This window comes from Heliangelus exortis, chromosome 2, assembly GCF_036169615.1.
Source record: "Heliangelus exortis chromosome 2, bHelExo1.hap1, whole genome shotgun sequence".
Classification (NCBI taxonomy): domain Eukaryota; kingdom Metazoa; phylum Chordata; class Aves; order Apodiformes; family Trochilidae; genus Heliangelus; species Heliangelus exortis.
In genome coordinates this window covers 5330055-5342212 of record NC_092423.1, presented here as the reverse complement: position 1 = coordinate 5342212, position 12158 = coordinate 5330055, and the positions used below count along the sequence as shown (strand labels likewise).

Sequence of the window (12158 nt, the reverse complement as noted above, 5' to 3'; positions counted from 1 at the left end):
AAAAAAACCCACCCTGAATCTCATAAAGGATGTTGGAAGGATCTGGGCTTTTCTCTACAGTGGTCCTACCCCAAATGCTGATCAAGGACACAGGGATGTTGCTGGCTGTTTATTTGGAATCACCAGTCAGGTTGGACATGGAGTAAAGCTGCAAACCCACATCTTCTGGCTTCTTCCTTTCATTTACAGTTGTATCCCTTACTCACTCACTGATGGGTCACATTTCCCATGTCTCTTTTCCCCCTGCCCCAATCAGACTGAGCTCACAGTGTGGAACCCACCCTCTCAGCCCCCTGGACATCACAGGGCTGGGACCCTGATAAAACCTTCACTGGGGAACATTCTGCCTCTGGTCATACCCAAAAACCCTTCTGGCTTCCTCAAACCTCTGGTCTGCAGGCAGGTGGGCTCTTAACCATCACCTGGTTATGCACCTGGGGGCCAGGTGAGATTGGAGATCCCCTCTGAACAAGGAAAAAATCATCAGTCTTGTCTGGCAGTCAAAATCAACAGCTGTGCCTAGCCCTAAATCTCATCATCCTCTTGAAACAGATCAGCTAATAAATATGTTCCTAATAAGTGGGTGTTTTTTGGGGTTTTTTTTTTGTTTGTTTTTTTTTTTTTTCCCCAAGCCAGGTTCTCATTTTTACCAGCACTGGGTGATGGCTGTTAACCTACAGCTGATTCTTGCTGTTCTTTGTCAGTAGATATTTGCAAGGTGGAAAGAGCTGAACTGGCTGATCTCACCCCGTGGGTCATCCCATCACACATCTGGCTTTCCCATTACCTTTCTCCTGTACCCAAGGCTTCCCCTCTGTCCTCCTAGAGCTTCCCTTTTCCCTCCCCACACAAAATGTCCATAGCAGCTGCACTGACCTTTGTCTTGCCTAATTTTAAACTTCTACAAATGGAAGAATATCATGAGTTTGTGCACGTGGCAGTTTGCAGAAAGGAGAGGAAAGAAGAGGCTACAATAAGGTTGTGTGACACACACTTCTCTTCATGGCTACCAGCAATAAAGTGTCAAAAAGAGGCACAAACCCCATGCAAAGTCATTTGTGCAAAAGCTTTTGCCTCTTTGGGTTCAGGATTTGCAGGGAGAAAGGAGCCATCCCCTGAGCAGCAGCTGCAGTGGAGCTTGGCCTGGTTGGGGTGGTGGCTGGGGTTCCTTGGGCAGATGTCTACACTTCTTCCCTGCAGCTCCTGAGACAGTGAGGGTTGGGGTCCCAGAATCCCTGGATGCCAGATGTGGTCTCAGAAGAGTCCAAATTGCTTCTTCTCATTCTGCTGCTTCCATTTGGGCATCTGGTAGAACTCATCCTTGGACTTCCCAAAGATGTCGTGGAACTCGGCATCAGAGAGATAGAACTGGGGTGAGAGGAGAGAACAAGGACAGATCAGCCCTGGCTTCTGCAGAGGCTGGGACACCTCCATCAGCTCCATCTCTTCCCCATTGTGACAGGAATAGCCCTGGATTCCTGGCCAACAGCTCCTCTCCTGCTGCCTGTCCTCCTGGTGGGATGTAGAACATTTCAGCAACTGTTCCTCATCCCATTGGCAAAAGCACCAGGGGAATAAAAACCTCCCAGCCCAAAGGGATGCTCTGGTTTTGAAGGGTTCCTGCTAATTATGCTGAAGCCAGGACAATTATTTCAGCCTCAGAGATGTTCTGATGGCCAACGTTTTGGGTGGTTTTTTTTTTTTTTAGGTAGCTGATTCCCAGGGAAAGCATCTCCCCTTCACACCATTCCCCCCTTGGACTGAAAATACAAAAAGTTTTGTAGATAATGGACTCATCAGTGATACTCAGAAAGACCCAGAAGGAAATGGAGATTTATTTTTCCTCAGCACTCATGGACAGCCCAGCTGGAATAAAGTTATTAGCACTCAGGCATTTCCACAGGGCAGAGCTGCTGGCCTGGCTGTGGGGTTTGGCCTCTGCCAGGAGATCTGTTGGAGCAAGATGTTGGTCAAACATAGAATCAATGATTTGTTTTGGTTGGAAAAAACCTTTAAGATCATCAAGTCCAGCCATTAACCCAGCACTGCCGAGGCCACCACTAAACCATGTCCCTCAGCATCACATCCACATGGTTATTAAATGGTGACTCCACCATTCCCCTGGGCAGCCTGGGCCAGGGCCTGACAACCCTTTCAGTGAAGAATTTTTTATCCAAATGTCCCCTGGCACAACTTGAAGCCATTTTCTCTTGTTCTATTGCTTGTAAATTTGGAGAAGAGACCAACCCCCACCTTACTCCAACATCCCTTCAGGTAGCTGTAGAGAGTGAGATGCTCTCCCTTCAGTCTCCTTTTCTCCAGGCTAAACAAGCCCAGTTCCCTCAGCCTCTCCACACAGCATCTGTGCTCTAGAAGTTGTACAGCTGCCTCTTGTGTAGAGAGCAGAGGGGCCCCTTGTGTCCCTCCTGTTTCCCAAATCCTTGGGCTAATCACAAGTCTGAGTTTCTGTGTTCCTCCCTGCCCCTGGGTGGGATTTGCTTTAAATGCAAGAACAAGAGATCCCCTCTGGAAAGAGTTTCAAATGAAAAAGCCCATGTGAAAAGCAGCTCCTGGCTTCAGGCTCAGCTGTGTCACCTTGTTTCACTGGAACTGTAATTTTAAGTCTTTGTCCCTCCAAAGGGACAAAGAGATTTGGTGGCAGAATTCACAAACTCTGCCAGAAGAAAAAATTAAATGACTATTTAAAATTCATTAGTCTGACATAAAAAGAGGGAAATGCTTCAACTAGGGTAAAACTACTGCAATTTTCTCTCAGAGAGAGCTCCTCTGTGTCCAGCCAGTATCTCCTTGAGCCTGAGGCAGGACTGCACAGCCTGAAGTACTTTAGCACTTAGGTAGTGACCAAGTCCCAGGTTAAGCTACAAAGGCATCAAACCAGCAATTGTGTCACCTCTTTTTTAGTGGGATCCACTCCTTCTGGGAGTTCATCCACTGTCTTGTTCATCAGCACCTCTCTGGAGTAAATGCCTTCACCATTGGGCACCAGGGAAGGGCTGTTGCTGCTGTTGCTGCTGTTGCTGTTGTTGCTGTTGCTGCTGTTGTTGCTGTAGCTGTTGTTGTAGCTGTTGTTGTGGTTTAAGTGGGATTTGTACTCTGGGGAAGCACTTGCCATACTTGATCCAGCCAAGCTGGTCATGCTGAGGGTTCTCTTATTCAGGCTGATGTTGTTCAGGTCCTGCCAAATGGAGGAAAAAGTGTCAAAGCAAGAAGTTCTGGCAGAGCAACCTGAGGGCTATCCCAGGATCTTCTTCTCTTTTGGGGCTGGGAGGACTGTTCCTGGCACAGATTATCTGTTGGGCTGTTGCTTTGGAGAACCAAAGCAGCAAGGAGAAAGCCTGAGTAGTCCAGCACCTCCATCAATGTTATATCATGATGTTAGGATTGCTAAAAGCACAGGACTGAGGAGACCCCTTAGAAATAATTAAAGATACTTAGAGTAGCCTCATTTTTCTCAAGATAACAGCAGGGAAGGCATGTGTAGGAGGACAGAAGAAAAGATTAGATATTTGTCATGTCTGAAACTTCTAAATTACCTGTGTACACCTTCCCCAACTTTCCATCTCTCCTGGTTCAAAGCCCTTGCTAATTCCTTCCTCCTGCTCCTGTCCAGGGCAGAACCAATCTCATATGATGATCAGTTTTGGGTCTGTCAGGACTTTGTGCTCTCTGTGCTTTTTTGGATCCCCACTGGTCTATGCTCTTCTGGGCCAGGGTCCCCTTGTCCAAGGCCTCAGGGCCCACACACACTTTTTTTTGCTTGGGCATCTCAGAAACAACCTGCTCAGCCTCTTGACCACAGATTGCTCACCAGGACACCTGGGTGTACTTATGGATTATTAAACACATCTCCCTCTGCTTTTCACAGATGAGCACAGCTCTGACCTGACAGCCTGAGATCCCCATGCTTGCTCTGATCACAGGCTGGGGACATGGGGATGTTCCAACCCAAGTGTTTCCCACCTATATAGTTGAGAAACCACTCACCACTTTGATCTCAGAGATGCCTGACACATCTCCCAGGCTGTTCTTCATCTCCTCATAGGATTTGCCATCCTAAAGGTAAAGAGAGTTGTGAGAAGCACCTTTATTTAGCATATGCTCTGTTCTCTAATGTCATCAGGAGACCACAGGAGTGTTAAAGCCCAGAGATGCCCATTGAGGTGGCACCTGGTGCCCTCTGCAATCCCCAGCTCCTGGAACCAGGACACTGCCAGAATAGGAAATTTCACTTAAGAGCAAAGAAACAAATGGACTTGAGCCTTTGCAGTTTCCAGGCAAAACCTGGAAATCTAAAGACTTGAAGGCAAATCAAGACAAATTGATTTTACTGCTGGATTTAAGGATTTTAAATTTTAAATAGATCTTGCAGTGCCTGAAAATTTGGGACAAAAGAATATTCCCTTTTTTACCCTTCCTTGATACATTTTGCTAAAGCAACAGATTTTAAAAAGCCCCAGTCCTTGACTGCTTGTAATTTGGTGCTTATATCCTAAAAATAAAAAAGGAGTATAGTGGATATATTGGCAAAGCTGATGACTTTGTTCTCCTAAGCAACCAGGAGATGTTGGTTCATAGCAGAATTGTCCAACAAAGTTCCCCAACAAGAACAAACAGCATAAACACATGGACTGCAGAATAAATAGATTCAGACCCAAAGCTGAGCAAGGAACACACACACCAGATGTTTCTGGGATGTCAACAGTTTTGATTGCTTGTCTGTGGTTGCTGAAGTTGCCTACAGGGGATATTTTTAGAGGCATATATTTTATAAGCTGCATCCTTGTTTTTCATCAGTTTCTCAGAAAAAAAAGCCAAACCAACCCAACCACAAGTTTTGCCCTTTGTTCTAAAACATCAACATTGTTTTAAGGGTCAGTGCTCTGGGATTTGCTGTCTTATCTGTCCAAATCTGGCTGTCAAGAGAGAGAGAGCCTGCTCTCTACCACCCTGCTGGCTGCAGAGACAGACAATGCAAACCCAACAACAGGAAATAAAATCTCTCCAGATGAGATTTCCTGCTGTCTGAAGTCCCCTGAGGACCTTCACCCCATTGTCCCACCTGCAGGCTGGGATTTCACTCCCAGTCCTATGGGCAACCAGAATCACAGAATCCTTTTTTGTTGAAGAAAACCTGTTAAGGTCATCGAGTCCAACCAGAAGATGATGAAGGGGCTGAGCACTCATCTTGGTGGGAGAAGGGAGGATCTCACTGGGAAAAGGACTGGGAAAACACCACATTGGAGAGGAGCTTTCCCACTCTGCCCAGCATCTTGTCTTTATTTCCCTTCAGCCATGCCCACCAGTGCCATCGGGTGGTAGGAACTGATGCTCACAGCCCATCAGCTTCGCTTCCCTCTGGCTCTTTTCTTTAAACCAATATTCCAGTAACCCCCTAAGCCCTTCCAGGATTCTCCTTTCTTCCCCATGTATTCCCTGCTGCAGCACTGAGCCCCCAGGCTGGCAGATGCCTGGAGTTAAGAGCATCCCTCCTACCTCTGCCCAACCTCACTCTGCACAGCCAGGGTCCAAGCCTGGTCCTGACAACACAAGGTGAAGCCCAGAGCATTGGCCACACAAGCAGATGTCCACTCACATTCTAGTTCTGAAATTATTTGAAACCTCTGTGTTCAAAAGAGGAGAGAAAGGACTTCCTGGCAACTCCTGGGGCAGGTTTCCATTTCTATAGAGTGAAGCATTTGTAAATCACCTTCTGAGAAGGTTTGTGCACAGGGGCCAAAGTGACCTTGCTCAGGAGCTCCTGGTCTGCAGACCTGAATATGACACCTGCCTGCTTTTCACCAGAATTTACTCTTAAAGCTGGGTCACAATTTTTTCTCTGTGGATGTATTTTGAACTATGAATATTTCTGATGTAGGGGGCTTCTGCTGTCACCTGGTTTTGGCCAAAATCACAAATCTGATTGGACACATATTTTTTAATATATAAAAATGGGAATACTGTTAATTGCAGCATATTTACTTACAGCTGCAAAATTCTCAGTTTCAGGTGGTTTTTTGCTGGCAAAGGAGCAGACATTGCTCAGGTAGCACCAGGAAGTATTGAAGCTCAGGACACCTCATTGCAAGGTTTTACTCCATGCACCTTAGAGGACATGTTCACTGCTAATGACACCCTTTAAACACCACTGAGCACACCACAGGGTTTTCCAGCAACTTACACTCCATTTGTAGGGGTCCCAGGCATTGAACCATCCTGTGAAGTTGAGGGGTTCACAGCCCTGCTTCACCAGGATGATTGGAGTTGCCAAGTCTCTCCCTGCTGGATGAGTCTTGAGATATTCCTTAGCAGAAGCAATTGCCTCATTCCTCTCATATGTGTTGGAGGCTTTGCCAATCCAGAGGAAAATCTGCAAAGAGAGAAAGTGTTGGAGATGAGTGAGCAGTTAGGACCTGTGCAGATGTGGCTGTTTTGTTCTCTCCTGACAACTGAAGCAGAGATAAGACTGGAAATGATATTTCTCAATATTTCCCTGGGATGTTGAGCCCAGCTTTACTCCCAGCCAAGGAGGATTTTGCTTTTGAGACAGGCACAAAGCATAAATATTTCAGAAAACAGCTCTTGGATGTTTCAAGATAAATAAACCCAGATTTGCATGGCCAAAACCTCATCTGGCCCCAGAAAGCAGACACCTTAAAGTCAGTTTCCAACAGTCTAAATCAAGTCCTCACCACTGGTGCTGGAAAATGAAGGTGGGGGGGAGGGGTTTCTGGGTGCCACCCCCTTGTATGAGCTGGCAAAGACTGGAACAGGTCCAGCTCATCTTGCCTTGGAGCAAGGCATGGACCAGGTTCCTCCTTTCTGAAACAGGGATACCACCTTTCTTGTGTTTTGTACCTGGGTGAGAAGGGTTGGACATTCTCCTGCTTGTCTGACCAGGCATCATGAAGGGTTTGGAGATGGGACATATTGCCCTTGGTTTTGTGTAGAATGACAAATTAAGCCATAACCTGCTTGAAAATATGTTTTGGGAGAAAGGGAAAGTCATTGCTGACCTCTTCCCAGGTGTCTAGCAGCATGACATCATCTTCATCCAAGTCTTCCTGGCAGAAGCCCACCACCTCTGTCATGATGAAGCGACCTGTCTGGTTGGAGCACTCGAAGAGGCGAGGCTGGTAGTGTGCACTTTGCTCTTGAAACCTTCCTCATGCATGGCAGGGAAAGAAAAAAATGCAAGAGAAATAGAAACCCCATGGTTTGTTACCTCTGCCCTCCCACTGCTTGTTTTGACCTTGATGGAAGAGGTGAGAGTGTGGCAGGACTCATCTGAAGGCCTGGAAGTCAGGCAATGTCAGGTCTAAGGGAATTCTTGGACCACTGGAACAATCTTAAAGGTAATTTTTTCTTCATTCAGAGAGGGCACAAGGAGAACACTTCTCTCACTGTGGAAATGAGCCTGAAATGAGCCTGGTATCAGGCGAAATTCCCATCAGATCAATTGTTTGCAAAGGAATCCATCACCTCCCAGAGGGTTAAAGAAATCCACGTTGTTTCAAAGCAGATTGAGTTCCATGAATCTTCTGGGGCTGCCCATAAAGATAATAACGGCTGGAAATGGAGCATGTGGTTCATGCAGCACTTAGGATAAGATATGGGGCTGTAGGGAAAGGAGAGTCTAACACACTCTTGTCTGCAGGGTGCAGATCTGGAGCTACATCACAGACCTAACCCAAAGCCTAGAAGAGACATCTTGGTGTGGTTTCTGTCCAAGCTTTTGTTGATATTCTCACCTGGTGCTCCCTTTAGTGAGGGCACAGTCTCAAAGTGCTTAACCACCTTCCTGAAAAGTTTTGATCCCTTGATTAATGTTTCCTGGTCAGGCCCAGAAGAAGCAGCAGGTCACTCTTACCTCTTTTCACTGGCATAAGGTGCTTTGCCTCCCAAGGCTTCCCAGAACTCTGCTGGCTCTTGTCCTTCCAAAATGGTGTGCTTGTCCCTTTTGGAAATGATGTCAGCCACCATTTTTGCCATCTCCCTCTCATCTCCACTGCACCCCTGTTTTCAGGACACAAGATTCAGGTGGAGTTAGGGACAGACTGCCAAAACTTGTCTGCAAGGAAAAGCTGGCTTGGGACCCCCCTTCTGCAGAGAGTTTTAGACCTGCTTGAATGCTTGCAAGGGTCTTATCTGAGTCAGTCACCCAGAATCCATCTGTAGCCCTTGAAGGGGACATTCAGTGCAGCCAATGGCATCTAGAGCATATATATATATATATAATCACAGAGTGGTTTGTATAACCACAAATATATAATCACAGAGTGGTTTAGTTTGGGAGGGACTTTTAAAGATCACCTAGTTTCAAACCCCCTGCCACGGGGTAGACCAGGTTGCTCAAACTGCCATCCAAACTGGCCTCAAACTTCCAGGGATGGGACATCTTCAGGTTTTCTGGGCAACCATTCTGCTTTAGTTTAATCTGCCATCTTATCCTGAAACACATAGACTGATCTGGATAAATTAATGTGCTCTATTCCTGGATAATTGCTTGCAGCTGAAAAACCCGGGGTGCTTTATTCAGCTGAAAGCTGTATGAACATCTCAAATGAGGTGAAGTAAACCCCAAGATGGGTTACTTCTGAAGACAGAGGGCTGTGTTACCTCTGACCCACCACAGATAGAGTCTTCTCCTGGATACACCTTCCTCCATTGCAATGAATGGTCCTGCCCAAGGATACACCTCCCACACCTCCACACCTCACTGGAAGTAGGAATCTCAAGCCCCACATCAGCAACGTTGGCTCCCCTAGACTCACTGCTGCCTCACCTTCCCACACCACAGGTAGCAGACTTGGCTGGTTGCCAGCAGGAAGACATCATTGGAGTTGAGTGAGGAGGCCCGGGCTGGCACCTCTGTAGCCTTTGTGTTCATCTCATCTGTGCCCTTCACCTGGAAGAGGTGAATCCCTGCCTCGGGAATCGACTTCTGAGCCCGGCTCGTGCCACCCTGCAAGGGGAGAGGGAAAGATGGCATCAGGAGGGGAAAAGAACACCCAAATCCAGGGTGCAACTGATTTGAGGAAGAGAGCCTCAGGGCTCACAGCTGCTGCAACCACAGAGCAGGGTCTGGAATGGTGAGGAATTCCAAAGACCTGGTTCCAGGGCAGAATAAACCTCCCATGACATAACTTCCACATTTCTCCCTGGTTACTCAGTGTCTTGAACAGCTCCCATCAAGATGCTTAAGTTCAATGGATGCACAGAATCATAGAATTTTCAGGGTTGGGAGGGACCTTTAAGATCATCCAGTTCCAACCCCCCTGCCATGGGCAGGGACACCTCCCACCAGCTCAGGTTGCTCAGAGCCCTGTCCAGCCTGGCATTAAAAACTCCCAGGGATGGATGGGCTTCCACCACCTCACTGGGCAAGCTGTGCCACTGTCTCACCACCCTCATGGTGAAGAACTTCTTAATATCTAATCTAAATCTCCCCTCCTCTAGTTTGAATCCATTCCCCCATGTCCTATCACTCCCTGACATCCTAAAAAGTCCCTCCCCAGCTTTCCTGTAGCCCCTTCAGATCCTGGAAGGCCACAACAAGGTCTCCTCAGAGCCTTTTCCTCTCCAGACTGAACAACCCCAACTCTCCCAGTCTGTCTCCATAGGAGAGGTGCTCCAGGCCTCAGAGCATCTTCATGGCCCTTCCCTGGACACACTCCAGAACATCCATGTTTTTCTTGCAATAGGGGCTCCAGAACTGGACACAGTGCTCCAGGTGGAGTCTCAGATCTCTGCAGAGCATCTGCCATGTACAATGGGCTATTCCCAAAACTCTGATTTTCAACTGCACTCATCTTATCTGGACATCTGCCATGGAAGCTGCATGGTGGGACCAACACTGAGAGCTGAGGGCAATCTCCCTCTTCCCCAGCCATTCCCAATGTCTCCACCACAGATGTCAGCAGCCAAAGCAGCAAGTGAAGTGGGTCAGGAGTGAATGGGATATAATTCAGGCAGGGATGATTGAAATTGTGTAACCCTGCAGGATATTTTGGATGATCTTCCGTGGATAGTGGTTTCTGTAATTCAGAGGATGATTGTCTTATGGTAACTGCAAAATATTTTGGGATAGGATTGGAAAGAACATCACTCATTAATGCAGGAGTTCAGAGGTGGACAGCTGCATCTGGGTCAGTCCAGGACGGTGTTTATACATTTGGTGTTCTGACTACTTGAGGAGCAGTAGAAATGTTCCACTACTTCCATCTGCCAGCTTGTGCAGACCTGGCAGTCTCCTTTCCTGAATATCACCCCATTTTTCTGGACTACTCCCATCCCAGCTGCCAAGCCACCCTTGGTGCTCACACCTCCCATTGCCCGTGCACACAGGGCTGTGTTACCTCATAAATGATCAGCTTGCCCTTGAAGATGGCCAGGAAGTGTGCAGGCTCCTTGCCCATGGTCACCCGAACCTGCACAGCCTCATCCCCATACTTCTTGTCCAGCTCAATGGCATTGAGGGCACAGGCAGTGATTTCATCCACAGAGGCATGGCGACCCTGGAGGAGAGAGAGATGCCCTGGGAAATGAGATGGGATGAAGGGGAGAAAGCTCAAAGTCCCAAAGCTCCAGGTATAATGTCATGAGCTAAAACATCCTTCAGCCTAAACAAGGTAAAACTTGTTTAAATTTCACTTGCAATATGGTCTTGGAGACTTGACCATCCATTTCTCTCTGCATTCTAGGGGAGGAAAATACACTTGAAAAAGGAAAGCAGAGATACCCACATGCCTACATGACTCCTGGAGCTGAGGCTTTAAGGTACAATCTGAAAGACTGCAAGGTTTGGCCTCAGCACTGTAAGACCCCTGATCCTTCACTCTTTCTGTCTGACATGGGTGGTTTTCCATGTGATGCCAGCTTGGGCTCAGTGTCCCTGCTGCCTACAAAGCATAGCTTGGAATATTTGCAATGGAAAACTGATGAGGAAAGGGCAACCGAGTTCCTCTGGGTGCCTGGAGTGGGATTTTTGTGTGGAATTGCTTCCTTCATTTTTAGGCTTCCAGCAGACACAGCAAATGCCTTCTGCTTGGGTTGGACATACCTGCCACATGTAGAGGACATAGTGAGGCCTCCCTGACCTCAGGTAGGTGTACAGGACCAGGTAGCAATCACCCCCATAGAACTGCCCATATGTCTTGGGATTCACTGGCTGCATTTGCAAGTCCTCAATTCTCCACACCTAATGAGAGAAACATTTTGGTGAGCAGCAGTGGAGTCAATGTGAAGGCAGAGCACAGCTCCTTTGCAAGCAGTGCACTCAAGTTCAGGTCTTCACTCAGAAAGATAACCCTTCCTCTCACTCCTGGATGCCAGCCTATCTTACCTCAGCCTAATTAAATTCCTGCTGGCCAAGCCTCTCCAGTGACTGTCACAATACATGTGCCATTAATGGACTTTCTGCATTTGGTGGCCTTCATGGAGGAGCAGCCTCCAGGTCCTCCTCAGCCCCACAGTCCCTCTCTCAGCCAGCTCCATCTTTCATGAGAGAGCACAAGAATGGGACAGAGTCCTCTGCTCTGCACCAGTTTGGTTGATATGGACTTAACTGGGAGATGGTGTGAGAAGGGGGTTGATTGTACCAGTCTTATGACCCACACAAGTGGCAGGAGAGGAGTCATCTGAGTGACTGCTTGACTGGTCATGGGTTGGAGGGGAAATGCTCCTGACCTTCTGTAACTGCTGCTCTGGAGTTCACAAGCACTTTGTTCTGGCTCCAGTCAGGCTTTCTTGGGGAGGTGGGCACACCTTCACCTCCACAACTCTGTGCAGCTGCTGTGTGTAAAAAGGCAGATGTTTGGGAAAAATGCTGATTATTGCAAAATGAACTCTCTCACCTCTATCTCCCCAGAGGCATCATCTACCATCCTCTGCTCAGCAGCAAGCTCTGGTCTGGCGTGGAGTTGAGTGGTGTCAAACTTCACCTGCTCCACCTTGGCTGCATGAACCAGCAGAAATAAAACAGAAAGCCAGTGAATGCACAATAACACACAAACCCTCTGCATCACCCTCATGCACACACACACACACATACACACAATCATTATAGATGTGAGAAGATCCTGGTCTGTGGTTGCAAGGAGCCAGTCTTGCCACCAGGAAGCCAATATTGATCTTGGAAT

The 12158-nt window shown here is 47.6% G+C and overlaps 1 protein-coding gene across 1 annotated transcript in view; it reads right to left on the bottom strand.

Annotated features, from left to right (window-relative positions):
- The window catches only part of VILL (villin like), a 38954-nt gene continuing 26796 nt past the window's right edge, over positions 1 to 12158 (bottom strand). Inside the window, exons 11-20 of the mRNA XM_071734617.1 lie at positions 11874 to 11974; positions 11081 to 11218; positions 10377 to 10535; positions 8804 to 8983; positions 7889 to 8034; positions 7035 to 7179; positions 6200 to 6388; positions 4006 to 4074; positions 2912 to 3196; positions 1 to 1368 (exon numbers count right to left, since the gene is read on the bottom strand). Coding sequence (XP_071590718.1) covers positions 1255 to 1368; positions 2912 to 3196; positions 4006 to 4074; positions 6200 to 6388; positions 7035 to 7179; positions 7889 to 8034; positions 8804 to 8983; positions 10377 to 10535; positions 11081 to 11218; positions 11874 to 11974 — 1526 coding nt within the window. The 3' untranslated portion in view covers positions 1 to 1254. The remainder of the gene's footprint in view (positions 1369 to 2911; positions 3197 to 4005; positions 4075 to 6199; positions 6389 to 7034; positions 7180 to 7888; positions 8035 to 8803; positions 8984 to 10376; positions 10536 to 11080; positions 11219 to 11873; positions 11975 to 12158) is intronic.